This window comes from Oncorhynchus clarkii, chromosome 2 (genome assembly GCF_045791955.1).
Source record: "Oncorhynchus clarkii lewisi isolate Uvic-CL-2024 chromosome 2, UVic_Ocla_1.0, whole genome shotgun sequence".
In the NCBI taxonomy this organism is placed as follows: domain Eukaryota; kingdom Metazoa; phylum Chordata; class Actinopteri; order Salmoniformes; family Salmonidae; genus Oncorhynchus; species Oncorhynchus clarkii.
Genome location: NC_092148.1, coordinates 96,817,305 through 96,842,072, shown reverse-complemented (window position 1 = coordinate 96,842,072; position 24,768 = coordinate 96,817,305). Strand labels below are relative to the sequence as shown.

Here is a 24,768-nt window from a genome sequence, read left to right as displayed (position 1 = left end):
ACCACTGCAAATCTACCAAGACCTGGCCGTCCCTCTAAACTTTCAGCTCATACAAGGAGAAGACTGATCAGAGATGCAGCCAAGAGGCCCATGATCACTCTGGATGAACTGCAGAGATCTACAGCTGAGGTGGGAGACTCTGTCCATAGGACAACAATCAGTCGTGTATTGCACAAATCTGGCCTTTATGGAAGAGTGGCAAGAAGAAAGCCATTTCTTAAAGATATCCATAAAAAGTGTTGTTTAAAGTTTGCCACAAGCCACCTGGGAGACACACCAAACATGTGGAAGAAGGTGCTCTGGTCAGATGAAACCAAAATTGAACTTTTTGGCAACAATGCAAAACGTTATGTTTGGCGTAAAAGCAACACAGCTGAACACACCATCCCCACTGTCAAACATGGTGGTGGCAGCATCATGGTTTGGGCCTGCTTTTCTTCAGCAGGGACAGGGAAGATGGTTAAAATTGATGGGAAGATGGATGGAGCCAAATACAGGACCATTCTGGAAGAAAACCTGATGGAGTCTGCAAAAGACCTGAGACTGGGACGGAGATTTGTCTTCCAACAAGACAATGATCCAAAACATAAAGCAAAATCTACAATGGAATGGTTCAAAAATAAACATATCCAGGTGTTAGAATGGCCAAGTCAAAGTCCAGACCTGAATCCAATCGAGAATCTGTGGAAAGAACTGAAAACTGCTGTTCACAAATGCTCTCCATCCAACCTCACTGAGCTCGAGCTGTTTTGCAAGGAGGAATGGGAAAAAATGTCAGTCTCTCGATGTGCAAAACTGATAGAGACATAGCCCAAAGGACTTACAGCTGTAATCGCAGCAAAAGGTGGCGCTACAAAGTATTAACTTAAGGGGGCTGAATAATTTTGCACGCCCAATTTTTCAGTTTTTGATTTGTTAAAAAAGTTTGAAATATCCAATAAATGTCGTTCCACTTCATGATTGTGTCCCACTTGTTGTTGATTCTTCACAAAAAAATACAGTTTTATATCTTTATGTTTGAAGCCTGAAATGTGGCAAAAGGTCGCAAAGTTCAAGGGGGCCGAATACTTTCGCAAGGCACTGTATGTTAAACACCTGTCCAGGTGATGCAAGATCTGGCAGACGAATGCAGTGTCTGAGCAGAGGCATGCGCCCATTGAGATGAGCACCATGCAAGACCTTAATAGACCAAAAAGCTAAATGACTGCTTGCTCCACACGTCTAAACTTAATTAGACCAAACAGCTCATTTCTGGTTATATTAATTTTGACAATAATTTAGTGGTAAACCCCCCCACCCCCACATACGCTACTTTCTGTTCCTAACTGTAACAAAGACGCTGTGAGTGGAGAAGCAGGCGAAACGTTTAATAAAACAACAACCATTGAACCAGACAACATAACAGTAGCTTCATATCACAGCATCAATACTGCCTGCGGACCTAAGGGAGTGGCGGATAAAGGGGAGGTAATGGAGGTTCATGATGACATGTAGGTGCACGTAATGATGGATCCCAGGACCGGTGGTTGGTAAACCGGCAACGTCGAACTCCAGAGGGGAGTAGACGTGACACTAACATTAAAACTGAAACTAAATAACATGAAAACGAAATAAAATTTTGTATAAAACTAAATATAAAATAGGAAATCGGATCTGAATATGAACTGAAACTGAATTTCAAATAAAAATCTTAAAACAAGTATAAATAACCTTGATACTGAGTGAGAACAGTAGCTTTTCACTGTACATCTATTATTCAACTGCCTTGTTTTCTACTTGGGCTTTTATCACGTTACTTAAAGCAATAAAGTCATTGTTGGTAATAATATTATATTATTCATAAAATAAATAATACATCTCGTTTCACTACTCGCACTTCTTTATACTTAGGTCAGCATTTCTGAAAGTCAAAACCAGACATTTTTAAGTGATTGAAATTCGGCAACATCTCAATTAACATTGTGACTGTGTTGCCAGTCAGAGAGCCTCGGATAGTCATAATCCACTAACAACTCAATGTAGACATTGCTACAGCTTTTAGAAATCAAATGATTGGGATATTTCGATGATGCATTCAAAGGTCCATCGAGCCAGACAGAGACAGGGCTGTTAAGTGCGACCAGTTTGATGGCATATGAAATATTTTGTTGTATGACCAGTAGTTTTATTTTGGGAGCGACTAGGAAAAGAATCTCCCAGATAATAATTGTAATGGTCAGGCTTCTCTGTACCATAGTTTCAGAGTGCCCTAGAGAACAAAGTGAGAACAGATTAGTTAGCGTCATGGTTATATCATTACTACAGGGAAAACGGCCTGCTTCTAGCCCAACCAGGTCAAAATATCTTCTGTGGTTTAACCCAACGAGAGAATGTCACAAGTTGTCTGAGTTAAAACATCTTCTACTGTACAATAAAGTGAATAGCTTAATGTGTTGTTATGGTTCTGGATGGCCAGACAGCTAGCTACAATGACGAGAAGCTGCCATGTGGCGAATAGTAAGTGATTCGTTTCAGCTAGTTTGACCTTGTTATTGATACCATGTCTTGTTTTGAGGTGTTTTCTAATAGAGGTGTCTATTCTAATATGGCTAAAATTTGCTAGCTAGCTAGCTTCATTTATCTTTTCAATAAACATTGGAGACTAAATATTGTTAACATGTTGTCAACAATCTAAGTCAGCCCAGTCTGTTTTGCCCCATATTTGGGCATGTGTCGGTTTTGTTGCGAAACAACCAACTTGTCTATAGCTGATCGCAGGGACCACATTTTACATTCTGAAATTATGTCTTGGGCCATTCTAAAACTACTTGTGCGTCGTTAACCATTTGTTTATACTTCGTTCAGTCATGTAACCTCATTGGCTAGCTAACAACCTGGTAACTTCACCAGTATATACGAACATCTGAGGACACAGAAAGAAAGGAAGAGGGATATCTTCTTCAGGAGGTCAATGATCACAGCAATGAATGAATGACAGATCTCTTGCATGTTGTCATCACAAACCTGAAGTGTTTAAAGGGACAGCGTACAATTTCCAATTCAATGTATCTCAATAGGAAAATTGTGCTTTACACAATGCAGAAACCTAATATTACCAATACTAAAAAATAACTTTTGTAATGTCAATGACAGGTATTAGTATCAACATTTTAGCTTTTATAATAAACACATTTCTTTACCGTGTTACATATTAGTTTCTAGGACACAACACATGCTTCAAAAGTAGAATTCATAAAAGCCTAATATAGGCTGTATCTCTGAATTAAACACATCCTGTTTTCTGGTGCTCCTAAGTTTCATGTGGTGCTCCTAACTTTTTAAAGTTGGGAGCACCAGTGCTACCAATGAAAAATGTTGAAGGGATACTTCTGGATGTTGGCAAAGAAGCACTTTATGTACTTCCCCAGAGTCAAATGAACTCATGGATACCATCTGTATGTCTCTGCATCCAATATGAAGAAAATTAGAGGTAGTTCCGTGAGCCAATGCTAACTAGTGTTAGCGCAATGACTGGACGTCTATGGTATCTACTTGCAAATGCTAGTTAGCGACTTTCTTTAAACTGAAGTATCTATTTAATTTGGAACCATGCCTATAGACTCATCTGGTCAGACACCATGCTGGACAAAAGAGAGGCCTCACACAATCAGCCCCAAAAGAGAGGCCTCACACAATCAGCCCCAAAAGAGAGGCCTCACACAATCAGCCTCAAAAGAGAGGCCTCACACAATCAGACTCAGATGGAAACAGAGCATAATGACTTGATCCTCCAGCATGTGTGTGTATGTTTCTGTGTGTGTGTGTGTGTGTGTGTGTATGCATTTGTGTGTGTGCGTGTACGTTTGGGTGTGTGCGTTTGTGTGTGTGCACTTAATTAGTACAATTTCCTAATAAACATTATCTCATGTTATGAAGCAAACTATTTTGTGGAGGTGTCACCGGCTGAAGCGCCCATATGTATTTGACAAATTGTCAAATTCAATCAATGATAACTCTGTCCTCTAGCAGAACACTCAGCACCAGGAAGACAATAGTGTCAGATGGACACAGGACAGATGATAACTCTGTCCTCTAGCAGAACACTCAGCACCAGGAAGACAAAATAGAGAAGGAACATGGTAGATCCCAGCATCTTGTTCATCCTCCACTTACACACAGCAATACTGATGATGACGAAGAGGAGCATGAGGAAGAGCAACACAATGGCACAGAACAGGCCGTTGGAGCTGACGGGCACCGGAGCAAAACCATGGAACGACGACCACAATAACCACGGGACTGGCAGGCTGGGGAGGGGGGAAGAAAGATATTATTACCTTGTACAGCTAGGTCGACAAATTTTAATCAATTGGACTCATAAACCCTTTTCTCCATAGTCATTTAAGCCTCTTTCTCAGAGCCTCAACCAGTTACAGGATGTTAGCCCATAGTTCTGGGGACTAGTGAACTACATCTAGGAATGTGAATACATTTTGGAGTAGCTTGGTGGTAGTTGAACTGAATTCAAATGTTGGTAGTGTTTTCAGTAGTTAACAGCTGTTTTACCATGTAGTGGTGTATCTAACTACTGGAACTACACACTACTGTTTTACCATGTAGCGGTGTAGCTAACTACTGGAACTACACACTACTGTTTTACCACGTAGCGGTGTAGCTACCTACTGGAACTACACTCTACTGTTTTACCATGTAGCGGTGTAGCTAACTACTGGAACTACACTCTACTGTTTTACCATGTAGCGGTGTAGCTAAGTACTGGAACTACACACTACTGTTTTACCATGTAGCGGTGTAGCTAAGTACTGGAACTACACACTACTGTTTTACCACGTAGCGGTGTAGCTAACTACTGGAACTACACACTACTGTTTTACCATGTAGCGGTGTAGCTACCTACTGGAACTACACTCTACTGTTTTACCATGTAGCGGTGTAGCTAAGTACTGGAACTACACACTACTGTTTTACCACGTAGCGGTGTAGCTAACTACTGGAACTACATACTGTTTTACCATGTAGCGGTGTAGCTAACTACTGAAAATGCATACTACCCATAAATAAAATATGGGTGAACTAAGCAATAATTAATTTTATTTTTCTGCAACAGACCTTCCTACTTCTCACTTAAAACATCGTTTTTGTGTTTAATAGGCCAAATTACACATTTGGTTAACATCTGAATCCAGAGCAGGGGTGTCATGCCCTTAGGGGGCACATGCTCCCTCAAATAGGACAGCCGGTAGCCTAGCGGTTAGCGCGTTGGGCCAGGAACTGAAAGGTTTGTCTGGAATACCCTAGCTGAAAATGTGAACACTATGTGGATGTGCCCTTGATCAAGGCACTTGAGCATAATATCACTGGATAAGAGCGTTGACTAAAATGTAATTTGACCTGTTTTTTTGTTACATTTTTTAATATTTCTCTGTAATAACACTAACCACATAGCAATTTTATGAAGTTGGCTTTAGCTCGATAGGTTCCCAACCTCATAAGTAGCTACCAAGAAGACATTTCATGTTATCAATCAAGTTAGAGTAGCTATCTTGTCTAACCATCTTAACTGGCATTCCTGCTGGAAAGGTTCATAGACTTTAGAAAGCGGGCAATAACTACATGAACTGAATAAGACTCACATTCCTTTCAATCTTTTACCCAGATATTAGCAGAGTTTAGTTTCTTTATATAAAAAAAATAACCACCAGTCAGGAAGATACAGACAGCTCATGAGGTATGCTTAGATACGCATAAAAATATACATTTTTTAAAAATAGTATGAAGCATGATTATGGCTCCAGATTGCAGGGAAAATCCCCAGCTCCAGAGTAATCTGGAGTAATCTTTGTAGTCTGACATTCCAGATTGAGATATGGTAATTTATAACTAAGTAGTTTGGGATGTAGGGAACTAGCTTTTAAAATGAATTTGAGTTAAGTAAACTTAATTTTTCTTAAGGGTAGCTTTAGTGTAGTTTAACATCATTCAGTGTGAAGGTGATGGCACTCACCCCATGGTGATGTCGAAGATGTTGGAGCCCACAGAACTGGACACAGCCATATCCCCCAGTCCTTTACGGGCCACAATAACACTAGTGATGAGGTCAGGGATGGACGTTCCTGCAGCCAGGATGGTTAGGCCCATGATCTCCTCTGAGATGCCTATGGTCTCTCCCACCTGACAGAAACAGGGTGTTGTGTTAGGTTCTAATAGGAACAGTTTGTTATATTTGACTCAGTAGTGGTAGTGAGAGGAACACTGGGTGTTGGTTCTAATAGTGTTCTATTTGACTCAGTAGTGGTAGTGAGAGTAACACTGGGTCTTGGTTCTAATAGTGTTTGACTCAGTAGCGGTAGTGAGAGTAACACTGGGTGTTCGTTCTAATAGTTTGTTCTATTTGACTCAGTAGTGGTAGTGAGTAACACTGGATGTTGGTTCTAATAGTTTGTTCTTTTTGACTCAGTAGTGGTAGTGAGAGTAACACTGGGTGTTGGTTCTAATAGTGTTATTTGACTCAATAGTGGTAGTGAGAGTAACACTGGGTGTTGGTTGTAATAGTTTGTTCTATTTGACTCAGTAGCGGTAGTGAGAGTAACACTGGGTGTTGGTTCTAATAGTGTTCTATTTGACTCAGTAGTGGTAGTGAGAGTAACACTGGGTCTTGGTTCTAATAGTGTTTGACTCAGTAGCGGTAGTGAGAGTAACACTGGGTGTTCGTTCTAATAGTTTGTTCTATTTGACTCAGTAGTGGTAGTGAGTAACACTGGATGTTGGTTCTAATAGTTTGTTCTTTTTGACTCAGTAGTGGTAGTGAGAGTAACACTGGGTGTTGGTTGTAATAGTGTTATTTGACTCAATAGTGGTAGTGAGAGTAACACTGGGTGTTGGTTGTAATAGTTTGTTCTATTTGACTCAGTAGCGGTAGTGAGAGTAACACTGGGTGTTGGTTCTAATAGTGTTCTATTTGACTCAGTAGTGGTAGTGAGAGTAACACTGGATGTTGGTTCTAATAGTTTGTTCTTTTTGACTCAGTAGTGGTAGTGAGAGTAACACTGGGTCTTGGTTCTAATAGTGTTTGACTCAGTAGCGGTAGTGAGAGTAACACTGGGTGTTCGTTCTAATAGTTTGTTCTATTTGACTCAGTAGTGGTAGTGAGTAACACTGGATGTTGGTTCTAATAGTTTGTTCTTTTTGACTCAGTAGTGGTAGTGAGTAACACTGGGTGTTGGTTGTAATAGTTTGTTCTATTTGACTCAGTAGCGGTAGTGAGAGTAACACTGGGTATTGGTTCTAATAGTTTGTTCTATTTGACTCAGTAGCGGTAGTGAGAGTAACACTGGGTGTTGGTTCTAATAGTTTGTTCTATTTGACTCTATTTGACGGTAGTGCCAAAAGGAAGACTACCTCTTCTACCAGCCTTCTTTAATTATTCTACTATTCTTGTTCATTAGACTCATACAAAAGCCTGGGGATGCAGTTAGTATAACTTACCTGATGTGCCCACCACACCATGAGGTAGGAGAAGACGGCGATCCATAGGATAGACCCCAGGAAGGTGATCACAAAAAACCTCTTATATATCTGCAGAACAGATAGAGAAAAACAATGTCTTCTGTCACTGCCTAACTGAGGTATACTTCCACCATACAGTTTGAAAGACTCAGGGACAGTAAATGACAACATCAAATACAGGCAAGGATTATAGGAATTTGAGTAAGTCACTTCCACCAGTTCTATCAGTTCCACCAGTTCTATCAGTTCCACCAGTTCCACTAGTTCTATGAGTTCTATCAGTTCCATCAGTTCCATCAGTTCCATCAGTTCCACTAGTTCCATCAGTTCCACTGGTTCCATCAGTTCCATCAGTTCCACTAGTTCCATCAGTTCCACTAGTTCCATCAGTTCCACTAGTTCCATCAGTTCCACTGGTTCCATCAGTTCCATCAGTTCCACTGGTTCCATCAGTTCCACTAGTTCCATCAGTTCCACTAGTTCCATCAGTTCCATCAGTTCCACTAGTTCCACTAGTTCCATCAGTTCCACTAGTTCTATGAGTTCTATCAGTTCTATCAGTTCTATCAGTTCTATCAGTTCCATCAGTTCCACTAGTTCCATCAGTTCCACCAGTTCCACTAGTTCCACTAGTTCCACTAGTTCTATGAGTTCTATCAGTTCTATCAGTTCCATCAGTTCCATCAGTTCCACTAGTTCCATCAGTTCCACTAGTTCCATCAGTTCCACTGGTTCCATCAGTTCCACTAGTTCCACTAGTTCCATCAGTTCCACTAGTTCCATCAGTTCCATCAGTTCCACTAGTTCCATCAGTTCCACTAGTTCCACTAGTTCCATCAGTTCCACTAGTTCCATCAGTTCCATCAGTTCCACTGGTTCCATCAGTTCCATCAGTTCCACTGGTTCCATCAGTTCCACTAGTTCCACTAGTTCCATCAGTTCCACTAGTTCCATCAGTTCCATCAGTTCCATCAGTTCCATCAGTTCCACCAGTTATTTCAGTTCCACTAGTTATTTCAGTTCCACTAGTTATTTCAGTTCCACTAGTTATTTCAGTTCCACTAGTTATTTCAGTTCTATCAGTTCCACCAGTTCCACTAGTTCCATTAGTTCCATTAGTTCCATCAGTTCCACTAGTTCTATCCGTTCCATCAGTTCCTTTAGTTCCATCAGTTCCACTAGTTCTATCTGTTCTATCAGGTCCACTAGTTCTATCAGTTCTATCAGGTACACTAGTTCCACCAGTTCCATCAGTTCCACTAGTTCTGTCAGTTCCATCAGTTCCACTAGTTCTATCAGTTCCAAAAGTTATCAGTTCCACTAGTTCTATCAGTTCTATCAGTTCCACTAGTTCTATCAGTTCCACTAGTTCTATCAGTTCCACTAGTTCTATCAGTTCCACTAGTTCCATCAGTTCCACTAGTTCTATCAGTTCCACTAGTTCTATCAGTTCCACTAGTTCTATCAGTTCCACTAGTTATATCAGTTCCACTAGTTATATCAGTTCCATCAGTTCCACTAGTTCCATCAGTTCCACTAGTTCCATCAGTTCCACTAGTTCCATCAGTTCCATCAGTTCCACTAGTTATTTCAGTTCCACTAGTTATTTCAGTTCCACTAGTTATTCAGTTCTATCAGTTCCACTAGTTCTATCAGTTCCACTAGTTCTATCAGTTCCACTAGTTCTATCAGTTCCACTAGTTCTATCAGTTCCACTAGTTCTATCAGTTCCATCAGTTCCACTAGTTCTATCAGTTCCATCAGTTCCACTAGTTATTTCAGTTCCACTAGTTATTTCAGTTCCACTAGTTATTTCAGTTCCACTAGTTATTTCAGTTCTATCAGTTCCACTAGTTCCATCAGTTCCACTAGTTCTATCAGTTCTCAGTTCCACTAGTTCCATCAGTTCCACTAGTTCTATCAGTTCTCAGTTCCACTAGTTCTATCAGTTCCATCAGTTCCATCGGTTCCACTAGTTCCATCAGTTCCACTAGTTCCATCAGTTCCACTAGTTCTATCAGTTCCATCAGTTCCACTAGTTCTATCAGTTCCAAAAGTTCTGTCAGTTCTATCAGTTCCACTAGTTCCATCAGTTCCACTAGTTCTATCAGTTCTCAGTTCCACTAGTTCCATCAGTTCCACTAGTTCTATCAGTTCTCAGTTCCACTAGTTCCATCAGTTCCATCAGTTCCATCAGTTCCACTAGTTCTATCAGTTCTCAGTTCCACTAGTTCTATCAGTTCCATCAGTTCCATCAGTTCCACTAGTTCCATCAGTTCCACTAGTTCCATCAGTTCCACTAGTTCTATCAGTTCCATCAGTTCCACTAGTTCTATCAGTTCCAAAAGTTCTGTCAGTTCTATCAGTTCCACTAGTTCTATCAGTTCCACTAGTTCCATCAGTTCCACTAGTTCCATCAGTTCCATCAGGTCCACTAGTTCTATCAGTTCTATCAGTTCCACTAGTTCTATCAGTTCCACTAGTTCTTTCAGTTCCATCAGTTCCATCAGTTCCATCAGTTCCACTGGTTCCATCAGTTCCATCAGTTCCACTAGTTCCATCAGTTCCACTAGTTCCATCAGTTCCACTGGTTCCATCAGTTCCATCAGTTCCACTAGTTCCATCAGTTCCACTAGTTCCATCAGTTCCACTGGTTCCATCAGTTCCATCAGTTCCACTGGTTCCATCAGTTCCACTAGTTCCATCAGTTCCACTAGTTCCATCAGTTCCATCAGTTCCACTAGTTCCATCAGTTCCAATAGTTCCATCAGTTCTATCAGTTCCACTAGTTCTATCAGTTCCACTAGTTCCATCATGTCCATCAGTTCCACCAGTTATTTCAGTTCCACTAGTTATTTCAGTTCCACTAGTTATTTCAGTTCCACTAGTTATTTCAGTTCTATCAGTTCCACCAGTTCCACTAGTTCCATTAGTTCCATTAGTTCCATCAGTTCCACTAGTTCTATCCGTTCCATCAGTTCCATTAGTTCTATCTGTTCTATCAGGTACACTAGTTCCACCAGTTCCATCAGTTCCACTAGTTCTGTCAGTTCCATCAGTTCCACTAGTTCTATCAGTTCCAAAAGTTATCAGTTCCACTAGTTCTATCAGTTCTATCAGTTCCACTAGTTCTATCAGTTCCACTAGTTCTATCAGTTCCACTAGTTCTATCAGTTCCACTAGTTCTATCAGTTCCACTAGTTCCATCAGTTCCACTAGTTCTATCAGTTCCACTAGTTCTATCAGTTCCACTAGTTCCATCAGTTCTCAGTTCCACTAGTTCCATCAGTTCCACTTGTTCCATCAGTTCCACTAGTTCCATCAGTTCCATCAGTTCCACTAGTTATTTCAGTTCCACTAGTTATTTCAGTTCCACTAGTTATTCAGTTCTATCAGTTCCACTAGTTCTATCAGTTCCACTAGTTCCATCAGTTCCACTAGTTCTATCAGTTCTCAGTTCCACTAGTTCCATCAGTTCCACTAGTTCTATCAGTTCTCAGTTCCACTAGTTCCATCAGTTCCATCAGTTCCATCAGTTCCACTAGTTCTATCAGTTCTCAGTTCCACTAGTTCTATCAGTTCCATCAGTTCCATCAGTTCCACTAGTTCCATCAGTTCCACTAGTTCCATCAGTTCCACTAGTTCTATCAGTTCCATCAGTTCCACTAGTTCTATCAGTTCCAAAAGTTCTGTCAGTTCTATCAGTTCCACTAGTTCCATCAGTTCCACTAGTTCTATCAGTTCTCAGTTCCACTAGTTCCATCAGTTCCACTAGTTCTATCAGTTCTCAGTTCCACTAGTTCCATCAGTTCCATCAGTTCCATCAGTTCCACTAGTTCTATCAGTTCTCAGTTCCACTAGTTCTATCAGTTCCATCAGTTCCATCAGTTCCACTAGTTCCATCAGTTCCACTAGTTCCATCAGTTCCACTAGTTCTATCAGTTCCATCAGTTCCACTAGTTCTATCAGTTCCAAAAGTTCTGTCAGTTCTATCAGTTCCACTAGTTCCATCAGTTCCACTAGTTCCATCAGTTCCACTAGTTCCATCAGTTCCATCAGGTCCACTAGTTCTATCAGTTCTATCAGTTCCACTAGTTCTATCAGTTCCACTAGTTCTTTCAGTTCCATCAGTTCCATCAGTTCCATCAGTTCCACTGGTTCCATCAGTTCCATCAGTTCCACTAGTTCCATCAGTTCCACTAGTTCCATCAGTTCCACTGGTTCCATCAGTTCCATCAGTTCCACTAGTTCCATCAGTTCCACTAGTTCCATCAGTTCCACTAGTTCCATCAGTTCCACTGGTTCCATCAGTTCCATCAGTTCCACTGGTTCCATCAGTTCCACTAGTTCCATCAGTTCCACTAGTTCCATCAGTTCCATCAGTTCCACTAGTTCCATCAGTTCCAATAGTTCCATCAGTTCTATCAGTTCCACTAGTTCTATCAGTTCCACTAGTTCCATCATGTCCATCAGTTCCACCAGTTATTTCAGTTCCACTAGTTATTTCAGTTCCACTAGTTATTTCAGTTCCACTAGTTATTTCAGTTCTATCAGTTCCACCAGTTCCACTAGTTCCATTAGTTCCATTAGTTCCATCAGTTCCACTAGTTCTATCCGTTCCATCAGTTCCATTAGTTCTATCTGTTCTATCAGGTACACTAGTTCCACCAGTTCCATCAGTTCCACTAGTTCTGTCAGTTCCATCAGTTCCACTAGTTCTATCAGTTCCAAAAGTTATCAGTTCCACTAGTTCTATCAGTTCTATCAGTTCCACTAGTTCTATCAGTTCCACTAGTTCTATCAGTTCCACTAGTTCTATCAGTTCCACTAGTTCCATCAGTTCCACTAGTTCTATCAGTTCCACTAGTTCTATCAGTTCCACTAGTTCCATCAGTTCTCAGTTCCACTAGTTCCATCAGTTCCACTAGTTCCATCAGTTCCACTAGTTCCATCAGTTCCATCAGTTCCACTAGTTATTTCAGTTCCACTAGTTATTTCAGTTCCACTAGTTATTCAGTTCTATCAGTTCCACTAGTTCTATCAGTTCCACTAGTTCCATCAATTCCATCAGTTCCACTAGTTCCATCAGTTCCATCAGTTCCACTAGTTCCACTAGTTCCATCAGTTCCACTAGTTCCATCAGTTCCATCAGTTCCACTGGTTCCATCAGTTCCATCAGTTCCACTGGTTCCATCAGTTCCACTAGTTCCACTAGTTCCATCAGTTCCACTAGTTCCATCAGTTCCATCAGTTCCATCAGTTCCATCAGTTCCACCAGTTATTTCAGTTCCACTAGTTATTTCAGTTCCACTAGTTATATCAGTTCCACTAGTTATTTCAGTTCTATCAGTTCCACCAGTTCCACTAGTTCCATTAGTTCCATTAGTTCCATCAGTTCCACTAGTTCTATCCGTTCCATCAGTTCCTTTAGTTCCATCAGTTCCACTAGTTCTATCTGTTCTATCAGGTCCACTAGTTCTATCAGTTCTATCAGGTACACTAGTTCCACCAGTTCCATCAGTTCCACTAGTTCTGTCAGTTCCATCAGTTCCACTAGTTCTATCAGTTCCAAAAGTTATCAGTTCCACTAGTTCTATCAGTTCTATCAGTTCCACTAGTTCTATCAGTTCCACTAGTTCTATCAGTTCCACTAGTTCTATCAGTTCCACTAGTTCCATCAGTTCCACTAGTTCTATCAGTTCCACTAGTTCTATCAGTTCCACTAGTTATATCAGTTCCATCAGTTCCACTAGTTCTATCAGTTCCACTAGTTATATCAGTTCCATCAGTTCCACTAGTTCCATCAGTTCCACTAGTTCCATCAGTTCCACTAGTTCCATCAGTTCCATCAGTTCCACTAGTTATTTCAGTTCCACTAGTTATTTCAGTTCCACTAGTTATTCAGTTCTATCAGTTCCACTAGTTCTATCAGTTCCACTAGTTCTATCAGTTCCACTAGTTCTATCAGTTCCACTAGTTCTATCAGTTCCACTAGTTCTATCAGTTCCATCAGTTCCATCAGTTCCACTAGTTCTATCAGTTCCATCAGTTCCACTAGTTATTTCAGTTCCACTAGTTATTTCAGTTCCACTAGTTATTTCAGTTCCACTAGTTATTTCAGTTCTATCAGTTCCACTAGTTCCATCAGTTCCACTAGTTCTATCAGTTCTCAGTTCCACTAGTTCCATCAGTTCCATCAGTTCCATCAGTTCCACTAGTTCTATCAGTTCTCAGTTCCACTAGTTCTATCAGTTCCATCAGTTCCATCAGTTCCACTAGTTCCATCAGTTCCACTAGTTCCATCAGTTCCACTAGTTCTATCAGTTCCATCAGTTCCACTAGTTCTATCAGTTCCAAAAGTTCTGTCAGTTCTATCAGTTCCACTAGTTCCATCAGTTCCACTAGTTCTATCAGTTCTCAGTTCCACTAGTTCCATCAGTTCCACTAGTTCTATCAGTTCTCAGTTCCACTAGTTCCATCAGTTCCATCAGTTCCATCAGTTCCACTAGTTCTATCAGTTCTCAGTTCCATCAGTTCCACTAGTTCTATCAGTTCTCAGTTCCACTAGTTCCATCAGTTCCATCAGTTCCATCAGTTCCACTAGTTCTATCAGTTCTCAGTTCCATCAGTTCCATCAGTTCCACTAGTTCCATCAGTTCCACTAGTTCCATCAGTTCCACTAGTTCCATCAGTTCCACTAGTTCCATCAGTTCCACTAGTTCTATCAGTTCCATCAGTTCCACTAGTTCTATCAGTTCCAAAAGTTCTGTCAGTTCTATCAGTTCCACTAGTTCTATCAGTTCCACTAGTTCCATCAGTTCCACTAGTTCCATCAGTTCCATCAGGTCCACTAGTTCTATCAGTTCTATCAGTTCCACTAGTTCTATCAGTTCCACTAGTTCTTTCAGTTCCATCAGTTCCATCAGTTCCATCAGTTCCACTGGTTCCATCAGTTCCATCAGTTCCACTAGTTCCATCAGTTCCACTAGTTCCATCAGTTCCACTGGTTCCATCAGTTCCATCAGTTCCACTAGTTCCATCAGTTCCACTAGTTCCATCAGTTCCACTAGTTCCATCAGTTCCACTGGTTCCATCAGTTCCATCAGTTCCACTGGTTCCATCAGTTCCACTAGTTCCACTAGTTCCATCAGTTCCATCAGTTCCACTAGTTCCATCAGTTCCAATAGTTCCACTAGTTCTATCAGTTCCACTAGTTCTATCAGTTCCACTAGTTCCATCATGTCCATCAGTTCCACCAGTTATTTCAGTTCCACTAGTTATTTCAGTTCCACTAGTTATTTCAGTTCCACTAGTTATTTCAGTTCTATCAGTTCCACCAGTTCCACTAGTTCCATTAGTTCCATTAGTTCCATCAGTTCCACTAGTTCTATCAGTTCTCAGTTCCACTAGTTCCATCAGTTCCACTAGTTCTATCAGTTCTCAGTTCCACTAGTTCCATCAGTTCCATCAGTTCCATCAGTTCCACTAGTTCTATTAGTTCTCAGTTCCACTAGTTCTATCAGTTCCATCAGTTCCATCAGTTCCACTAGTTCCATCAGTTCCACTAGTTCCATCAGTTCCACTAGTTCTATCAGTTCCATCAGTTCCACTAGTTCTATCAGTTCCAAAAGTTCTGTCAGTTCTATCAGTTCCACTAGTTCTATCAGTTCCACTAGTTCCATCAGTTCCACTAGTTCCATCAGTTCCATCAGGTCCACTAGTTCTATCAGTTCTATCAGTTCCACTAGTTCTATCAGTTCCACTAGTTCTTTCAGTTCCATCAGTTCCATCAGTTCCATCAGTTCCACTGGTTCCATCAGTTCCATCAGTTCCACTAGTTCCATCAGTTCCACTAGTTCCATCAGTTCCACTGGTTCCATCAGTTCCATCAGTTCCACTAGTTCCATCAGTTCCACTAGTTCCATCAGTTCCACTAGTTCCATCAGTTCCACTGGTTCCATCAGTTCCATCAGTTCCACTGGTTCCATCAGTTCCACTAGTTCCATCAGTTCCACTAGTTCCATCAGTTCCATCAGTTCCACTAGTTCCATCAGTTCCAATAGTTCCATCAGTTCTATCAGTTCCACTAGTTCTATCAGTTCCACTAGTTCCATCATGTCCATCAGTTCCACCAGTTATTTCAGTTCCACTAGTTATTTCAGTTCCACAAGTTATTTCAGTTCCACTAGTTATTTCAGTTCTATCAGTTCCACCAGTTCCACTAGTTCCATTAGTTCCATTAGTTCCATCAGTTCCACTAGTTCTATCCGTTCCATCAGTTCCATTAGTTCTATCTGTTCTATCAGGTACACTAGTTCCACCAGTTCCATCAGTTCCACTAGTTCTGTCAGTTCCATCAGTTCCACTAGTTCTATCAGTTCCAAAAGTTATCAGTTCCACTAGTTCTATCAGTTCTATCAGTTCCACTAGTTCTATCAGTTCCACTAGTTCTATCAGTTCCACTAGTTCTATCAGTTCCACTAGTTCCATCAGTTCCACTAGTTCCATCAGTTCCACTAGTTCTATCAGTTCCACTAGTTCTATCAGTTCCACTAGTTCCATCAGTTCTCAGTTCCACTAGTTCCATCAGTTCCACTAGTTCCATCAGTTCCACTAGTTCCATCAGTTCCATCAGTTCCACTAGTTATTTCAGTTCCACTAGTTATTTCAGTTCCACTAGTTATTCAGTTCTATCAGTTCCACTAGTTCTATCAGTTCCACTAGTTCTATCAGTTCCACTAGTTCTATCAGTTCCATCAGTTCCACTAGTTCTATCCGTTCCATCAGTTCCACTAGTTCTATCAGTTCCATCAGTTCCACTAGTTCCATCAGTTCCACTAGTTCCATCAGTTCCACTAGTTCTATCAGTTCCATCAGTTCCACTAGTTCTATCAGTTCCAAAAGTTCTGTCAGTTCTATCAGTTCCACTAGTTCTATCAGTTCCACTAGTTCCATCAGTTCCACTAGTTCCATCAGTTCCATCAGGTCCACTAGTTCTATCAGTTCTATCAGTTCCACTAGTTCTATCAGTTCCACTAGTTCTTTCAGTTCCATCAGTTCCATCAGTTCCATCAGTTCCACTGGTTCCATCAGTTCCATCAGTTCCACTAGTTCCATCAGTTCCACTAGTTCCATCAGTTCCACTGGTTCCATCAGTTCCATCAGTTCCACTAGTTCCATCAGTTCCACTAGTTCCATCAGTTCCACTAGTTCCATCAGTTCCACTGGTTCCATCAGTTCCATCAGTTCCACTGGTTCCATCAGTTCCACTAGTTCCATCAGTTCCACTAGTTCCATCAGTTCCATCAGTTCCACTAGTTCCATCAGTTCCAATAGTTCCATCAGTTCTATCAGTTCCACTAGTTCTATCAGTTCCACTAGTTCCATCATGTCCATCAGTTCCACCAGTTATTTCAGTTCCACTAGTTATTTCAGTTCCACAAGTTATTTCAGTTCCACTAGTTATTTCAGTTCTATCAGTTCCACCAGTTCCACTAGTTCCATTAGTTCCATTAGTTCCATCAGTTCCACTAGTTCTATCCGTTCCATCAGTTCCATTAGTTCTATCTGTTCTATCAGGTACACTAGTTCCACCAGTTCCATCAGTTCCACTAGTTCTGTCAGTTCCATCAGTTCCACTAGTTCTATCAGTTCCAAAAGTTATCAGTTCCACTAGTTCTATCAGTTCTATCAGTTCCACTAGTTCTATCAGTTCCACTAGTTCTATCAGTTCCACTAGTTCTATCAGTTCCACTAGTTCCATCAGTTCCACTAGTTCCATCAGTTCCACTAGTTCTATCAGTTCCACTAGTTCTATCAGTTCCACTAGTTCCATCAGTTCTCAGTTCCACTAGTTCCATCAGTTCCACTAGTTCCATCAGTTCCACTAGTTCCATCAGTTCCATCAGTTCCACTAGTTATTTCAGTTCCACTAGTTATTTCAGTTCCACTAGTTATTCAGTTCTATCAGTTCCACTAGTTCTATCAGTTCCACTAGTTCTATCAGTTCCACTAGTTCTATCAGTTCCATCAGTTCCACTAGTTCTATCCGTTCCATCAGTTCCACTAGTTCTATCAGTTCCATCAGTTCCACTAGTTATTTCAGTTCCACTAGTTATTTCAGTTCCATTAGTTATTTCAGTTCCACTAGTTATTTCAGTTCTATCAGTTCCACTAGTTCCATCAGTTCCACTAGTTCTATCAGTTCTCAGTTCCACTAGTTCCATCAGTTCCACTAGTTCTGTCAGTTCCATCAGTTCCACTAGTTCTATCAGTTCCAAAAGTTATCAGTTCCACTAGTTCTATCAGTTCTATCAGTTCCACTAGTTCTATCAGTTCCACTAGTTCCATCAGTTCCACTAGTTCCATCAGTTCCATCAGTTCCACTAGTTATTTCAGTTCCACTAGTTATTTCAGTTCCACTAGTTATTCAGTTCTATCAGTTCCACTAGTTCTATCAGTTCCACTAGTTCTATCAGTTCCACTAGTTCTATCAGTTCCATCAGTTCCACTAGTTCTATCCGTTCCATCAGTTCCACTAGTTCTATCAGTTCCATCAGTTCCACTAGTTATTTCAGTTCCACTAGTTATTTCAGTTCCACTAGTTATTTCAGTTCCACTAGTTATTTCAGTTCTATCAGTTCCACTAGTTCCATCAGTTCCACTAGTTCTATCAGTTCTCAGTTCCACAAGTTCCATCAGTTCCACTAGTTCTATCAGTTCTCAGTTCCACTAGTTCCATCAGTTCCATCAGTTCCACTAGTTCTATCAGTTCTCAGTTCCACTAGTTCTAACAGTTCCATCAGTTCTATCAATTCCTCTAGTTCCATCAGTTCCACTAGTTCCATCAGTTCCACTAGTTCTATCAGTTCCATCAGTTCCACTAGTTCTATCAGTTCCAAAAGTTCTGTCAGTTCTATCAGTTCCACTAGTTCTATCAGTTCCACTAGTTCCATCAGTTCCACTAGTTCCATCAGTTCCATCAGGTCCACTAGTTCTATCAGTTCTATCAGTTCCACTAGTTCTATCAGTTCCACTAGTTCTTTCAGTTCCATCAGTTCCACTAGTTCTATCAGTTGACCTAGTTCTTTCAGTTCTATCAGTTCCACTAGTTCTCAGTTCCACTAGTTCTCAGTTCCACTAGTTCTCAGTTCCACTAGTTCTATCAGGTACACTAGTTCTATCAGTTCTATCAGTTCCCCCCATTCTATCAGTTCCCCCTTCTATCAGTTCTCAGTTCCACTAGTTATTTCAGTTCCACTAGTTATATCAGTTCCACTATTTCTTTCAGTTCTATCAGTTCCACTAGTTCCATCAGTTCCACTAGTTCCATCAGTTCCACTAGTTCTATCAGTTCTATCAGTTCCCCCCATTCTATCAGTTCCCCCCTTCTATCAGTTCTCAGTTCCACTAGTTCTTTCAGTTCCACTAGTTTTATCAGTTCCATCAGTTCCACTAGTTCCATCAGTTCCACTAGTTCCATCAGTTCCACTAGTTCTTTCAGTTCCATCAGTTCCACTAGTTCTATCAGTTCCACTAGTTCTTTCAGTTCCATCAGTTCCACTAGTTCTTTCAGTTCCACTAGTTCTATCAGTTCCACTAGTTCTATCAGTTTTATCAGTTCCCCCCATTCTATCAGTTCCCCCCTACTATCAGTTCTCAGTTCCACTAGTTCCATCAATTCCACTAGTTCCATCAGTTCCACTAGTTCCATCAGTTCCATCAGTTCCACTAGTTCCATCAGTTCCACTAGTTCCATCAGTTCTATCAGTTCCACTAGTTCTATCAGTTCCACTAGTTCTATCAGTTCCACTAGTTCTATCAGTTCCACTGGTTCCATCAGTTCCATCAGTTCCACTAGTTCCATCAGTTCCATCAGTTCCACCAGTTCCACTAGTTATTTCAGTTCCACTAGTTATTTCAGTTCCACTAGTTATTTCAGTTCCACTAGTTATTTCAGTTCTATCAGTTCCACCAGTTCCACTAGTTCCACTAGTTCCATCAGTTCCACTAGTTCTATCCGTTCCATCAGTTCCACTAGTTCTATCAGTTCTCAGTTCCACTAGTTCTATCAGTTCCATCAGTTCCATTAGTTCCATCAGTTCCACTAGTTCTATCTGTTCTATCAGGTCCACTAGTTCTATCAGTTCTATCAGATACACTAGTTCCACCAGTTCCATCAGTTCCACTAGTTCTGTCAGTTCCATCAGTTCCACTAGTTCTATCAGTTCCAAAAGTTCTCAGTTCCACTAGTTCTATCAGTTCTATCCGTTCCACTAGTTCTATCAGTTCTATCAGTTCCACTAGTTCTATCAGTTCCACTAGTTCTATCAGTTCCACTAGTTCTATCAGTTCCACTAGTTCCACTAGTTCCATCAGTTCCACTAGTTCCATCAGTTCCACTAGTTCCATCAGTTCCACTAGTTCCATCAGTTCCATCAGTTCCACTAGTTATTTCAGTTCTATCAGTTCCACCAGTTCCACTAGTTCCATCAGTTCCACTAGTTCTATCCGTTCCATCAGTTCCACTAGTTCTATCAGTTCTCAGTTCCACTAGTTCTATCAGTTCCATCAGTTCCATTAGTTCCATCAGTTCCACTAGTTCTATCTGTTCTATCAGGTCCACTAGTTCTATCAGTTCTATTAGATACACTAGTTCCACCAGTTCCATCAGTTCCACTAGTTCTGTCAGTTCCATCAGTTCCACTAGTTCTATCAGTTCCAAAAGTTCTCAGTTCCACTAGTTCTATCAGTTCTATCCGTTCCACTAGTTCTATCAGTTCTATCAGTTCCACTAGTTCTATCAGTTCCACTAGTTCTATCAGTTCCACTAGTTCTATCAGTTCCACTAGTTCCATCAGTTCCATCAGTTCCACTAGTTCCATCAGTTCCACTAGTTCCATCAGTTCATTCAGTTCCACTAGTTATTCAGTTCTATCAGTTCCACTAGTTCTATCAGTTCCACTAGTTCTATCAGTTCCACTAGTTCTATCAGTTCCACTAGTTCTATCCGTTCCATCAGTTCCACTAGTTCTATCAGTTCCATCAGTTCCACTAGTTATTTCAGTTCCACTAGTTATTTCAGTTCCACTAGTTATTTCAGTTCCATCAGTTCCACTAGTTCCATCAGTTCCACTAGTTCTATCAGTTCCATCAGTTCCACTAGTTCTATCAGTTCCAAAAGTTCCGTCAGTTCTATCAGTTCCACTAGTTCTATCAGTTCCACTAGTTCCATCAGTTCCACTAGTTCCATCAGTTCCATCAGGTCCACTAGTTCCATCAGTTCCATCAGGTCCACTAGTTCCATCAGTTCCATCAGGTCCACTAGTTCTATCAGTTCTATCAGTTCCACTAGTTCTATCAGTTCCCCCCTTCTATCAGTTCCACTAGTTCTTTCAGTTCCATCAGTTCCACTAGTTCTCAGTTCCACTAGTTCTCAGTTCCACTAGTTCTATCAGGTACACTAGTTCTATCAGTTCTATCAGTTCCCCCTTCTATCAGTTCTCAGTTCCACTAGTTCTTTCAGTTCCACTAGTTTTATCAGTTCCACTATTTCTTTCAGTTCTATCAGTTCCTCTAGTTCCATCAGTTCCACTAGTTCCATAAGTTCCACTAGTTCCATCAGTTCCACTAGTTCTCAGTTCCACTAGTTCCATCAGTTCCACCCCTTCTATCAGTTCCACTAGTTCTATCAGTTCTCAGTTCCACTAGTTCTTTCAGTTCCATCAGTTCCACTAGTTCTATCAGTTCCACTAGTTCTATCAGTTCTATCAGTTCCCCCCTTCTATCAGTTCAGTTCCACTAGTTATTTCAGTTCCACTAGTTCTATCAGTTCCACTATTACTTTCAGTTCTATCAGTTCTCAGTTCCACTAGTTCTTTCAGTTCCATCAGTTCCACTAGTTTTTTCAGTTCGATCAGGTCCACTAGTTCTATCAGGTCCACCAGTTCCATCAGGTCCACTAGTTCCATCGGGTCCACTAGTTCTATCAGTTCTATCAGTTCCACTAGTTCTTTCAGTTCCATCAGTTCCACCCCTTCTACCAGTTCCACTAGTTCTATCAGTTCTCAGTTCCACTAGTTCTATCAGTTCTCAGTTCCACTAGTTCTTTCAGTACTCAGTTCCACTAGTTCTTTCAGTTCTATCAGTTCCACTAGTTCTTTCAGTTCCATCAGTTCCACTAGTTCTTTCAGTTCCACTAGTTCCTTCAGTTCTATCAGTTCCACTAGTTCCATCAGTTCCATCAGTTCCACTTGTTCCACTAGTTCTATCAGGTCCACCAGTTCCATCAGTTCCACTAGTTCTTTCAGTTCCATCAGTTCCACTAGTTCCATCAGTTCCATCAGGTCCACTAGTTCCATCAGGTCCACTAGTTCCATCAGGTCCACTAGTTCCATCAGGTCCACTAGTTCCATCAGGTCCATTAGTTCTACCAGGTCCACTAGTTCTACCAGTTCTACCAGTTACACTAGTTCTACCAGTTCCACTAGTTCTACCAGTTCCACTAGTTCCTTCAGGTCCACTAGTTCCTTCAGTTCCATCAGTTCCACTAGTTATTTCAGTTCCACTAGTTCTTTCAGTTCCACTAGTTCTTTCAGTTCCACTAGTTCTTTTAGTTCCACTAGTTCCTTCAGTTCCACTAGTTCCTTCAGTTCCATCAGTTCTATCAGTTCCACTAGTTCTATCAGTTCCAAAAGTTCCATCAGTTCCACTAGTTCTATCAGTTCCAAAAGTTCCATCAGTTCCAAAAGTTCCATCAGTTCCACTAGTTCTATCAGTTCCACTAGTTCTATCAGTTCCACTAGTTCTATCAGTTCCATCAGTTCCAAAAGTTCCATCAGTTCCACTAGTTCCATCAGTTCTATCAGGTCCACTAGTTCCATCAGTTCCACTAGTTCCATCAGTTCTATCAGGTCCACTAGTTCCATCAGTTCCACTAGTTCCATCAGTTCTATCAGGTCCACTCGTTCCACCAGTTCTATCAGTTCCATCAGTTCCATCAGTTCCACTAGTTCTACTAGTTCCTTCAGTTCCAATTGTTCCATCAGTTCCATCAGTTCCATCAGATCCATCAGTTCCATCAGTTCCACTAGTTCCACTAGTTCTATCAGGTCCACTAGTTCCATCAGTTCCATCAGTTCCACTTCTTCCACTAGTTCTATCAGGTCCACTAGTTCCATCAGTTCTATCAGGTCCACTAGTTCTATCAGTTCTATCAATTCCACTAGTTCTATCAGTTCCACTAGTTCTATCAGTTCCACTAGTTCCATCAGTTCCAAAAGTTCCATCAGTTCCAAAAGTTCCATCAGTTCCAAAAGTTCCATCAGTTCTAAAAGTTCTATCAGTTCCAAAAGTTCCATCAGTTCCACTAGTTCTATCAGTTTCATCAGTTCCAAAAGTTCCATCAGTTCCACTAGTTCCATCAGGTCCACTAGTTCCATCAGTTCCACTAGTTCCTTCAGTTCCATCAGTTCCACTAGTTCCATCAGTTCCATCAGTTCCACTAGTTCCACTAGTTCCATCAGTTCCACTAGTTCCACTAGTTCTATCAGGTCCACTAGTTCCACCAGTTCCATCAGTTCCACTAGTTCTATCAGTTCCACTAGTTCTACCAGTTCCACTAGTTCTATCAGTTCCACTAATTCTACCAGTTCCACTAGTTCTACCAGTTCCACTAGTTCTTTCAGTTCCATAAGTTCCACTAGTTCTTTCAGTTCCATCAGTTCCACCCCTTCTATCAGTTCCACCCCTTCTATCAGTTCCACTAGTTCTATCAGTTCCACTAGTTCTATCAGTTCCACTAGTTCCATCAGTTCCACTAGTTCCATCAGTTCCACAAGTTCCATCAGGTCCACTAGTTCCATCAGGTCCACTAGTTCCATCTTCCATCAGGTCCACTAGTTCCATCAGGTCCACTAGTTCCACTAGTTCTACCAGGTCCACTAGTTCCACTAGTTCTATCAGGTCCACTAGTTCCACTAGTTCTATCAGGTCCACTAGTTCCACCAGTTCCACCAGTTCCATCAGTTCCACTAGTTCCATCAGTTCCACTAGTTCCATCAGTTCCACTAGTTCTTTCAGTTCCATCAGTTCCACTAGTTCTTTCAGTTCTATCAGTTCCATCAGTTCCACTAGTTCCATCAGTTCCATCAGTTCCATCAATTCCACCAGTTCTATCAGTTCCACCAGTTCTATCAGTTCCACTAGTTCTATCAGTTCCACTAGTTCTATCAGTTCCAAAAGTTCCACTAGTTCCTTCAGTTCCACTAGTTATATAATTTCTCAGTACCACTAGGTCTATCAGTTCCAAAAGTTCCATTAGTTCCATCAGTTCCAAAAGTTCTATCAGTTCCACTAGTTCTTTCAGTTCTTTCAGTTCCACTAGTTCTTTCAGTTCTATCAGTTCCATCAGTTCCACTAGTTCTATCAGTTCCACTAGTTCTATCAATTCCAAAAGTTCCGTCAGTTCTATCGGTTCCACCAGTTCCACTGGTTCCACCGGTTCCACCAGTTCCACTAGTTACATCAGTTCCACTAGTTCTCAGTTCCATCAGTTCCACTAGTTCTATCAGTTCTATCAGTTCCACTAGTTCTATCAGTTCCACTAGTTCTTTCAGTTCCATCAGTTCCACTAGTTCTTTCAGTTCCATCAGTTCCACTAGTTCTTTCAGTTCCATCAGTTCCACTAGTTCTTTCAGTTCCATCAGTTCCACTAGTTCTTTCAGTTCCATCAGTTCCACCCCTTCTATCAGGTCCATCAGTTCCACTAGTTCTTTCAGTTCCATCAGTTCCACTAGTTCTTTCAGTTCTATCAGTTCCACTAGTTCTTTCAGTTCTATCGGTTCTATCAGTTCCATCAGTTCCACTAGTTCTATCAGTTCCACTAGTTCCATCAGTTCCACTAGTTCCTTCAGTTCCATCAGTTCCACTAGTTCCATCAGTTCCATCAGTTCCACTAGTTCCACTAGTTCCATCAGTTCCACTAGTTCCACTAGTTCTATCAGGTCCACTAGTTCCACCAGTTCCATCAGTTCCACTAGTTCTATCAGTTCCACTAGTTCTACCAGTTCCACTAGTTCTATCAGTTCCACTAATTCTACCAGTTCCACTAGTTCTACCAGTTCCACTAGTTCTTTCAGTTCCATAAGTTCCACTAGTTCTTTCAGTTCCATCAGTTCCACCCCTTCTATCAGTTCCACCCCTTCTATCAGTTCCACTAGTTCTATCAGTTCCACTAGTTCTATCAGTTCCACTAGTTCCATC

At 41.0% G+C, this 24,768-nt stretch overlaps 1 protein-coding gene across 1 annotated transcript in view; it reads right to left on the bottom strand.

Moving 5' to 3' along the window:
- Positions 1-3,798: 3,798 nt before the first annotated feature.
- Positions 3,799-24,768, bottom strand: part of LOC139383345 (sodium/potassium/calcium exchanger 1-like) — a 64,750-nt gene continuing 43,780 nt past the window's right edge. Inside the window, exons 9-11 of the mRNA XM_071127854.1 lie at positions 7,486-7,575; positions 6,005-6,171; positions 3,799-4,286 (exon numbers count right to left, since the gene is read on the bottom strand). Of these exons, the coding sequence (XP_070983955.1) occupies positions 4,037-4,286; positions 6,005-6,171; positions 7,486-7,575 (507 nt within the window). The 3' untranslated portion in view covers positions 3,799-4,036. The remainder of the gene's footprint in view (positions 4,287-6,004; positions 6,172-7,485; positions 7,576-24,768) is intronic.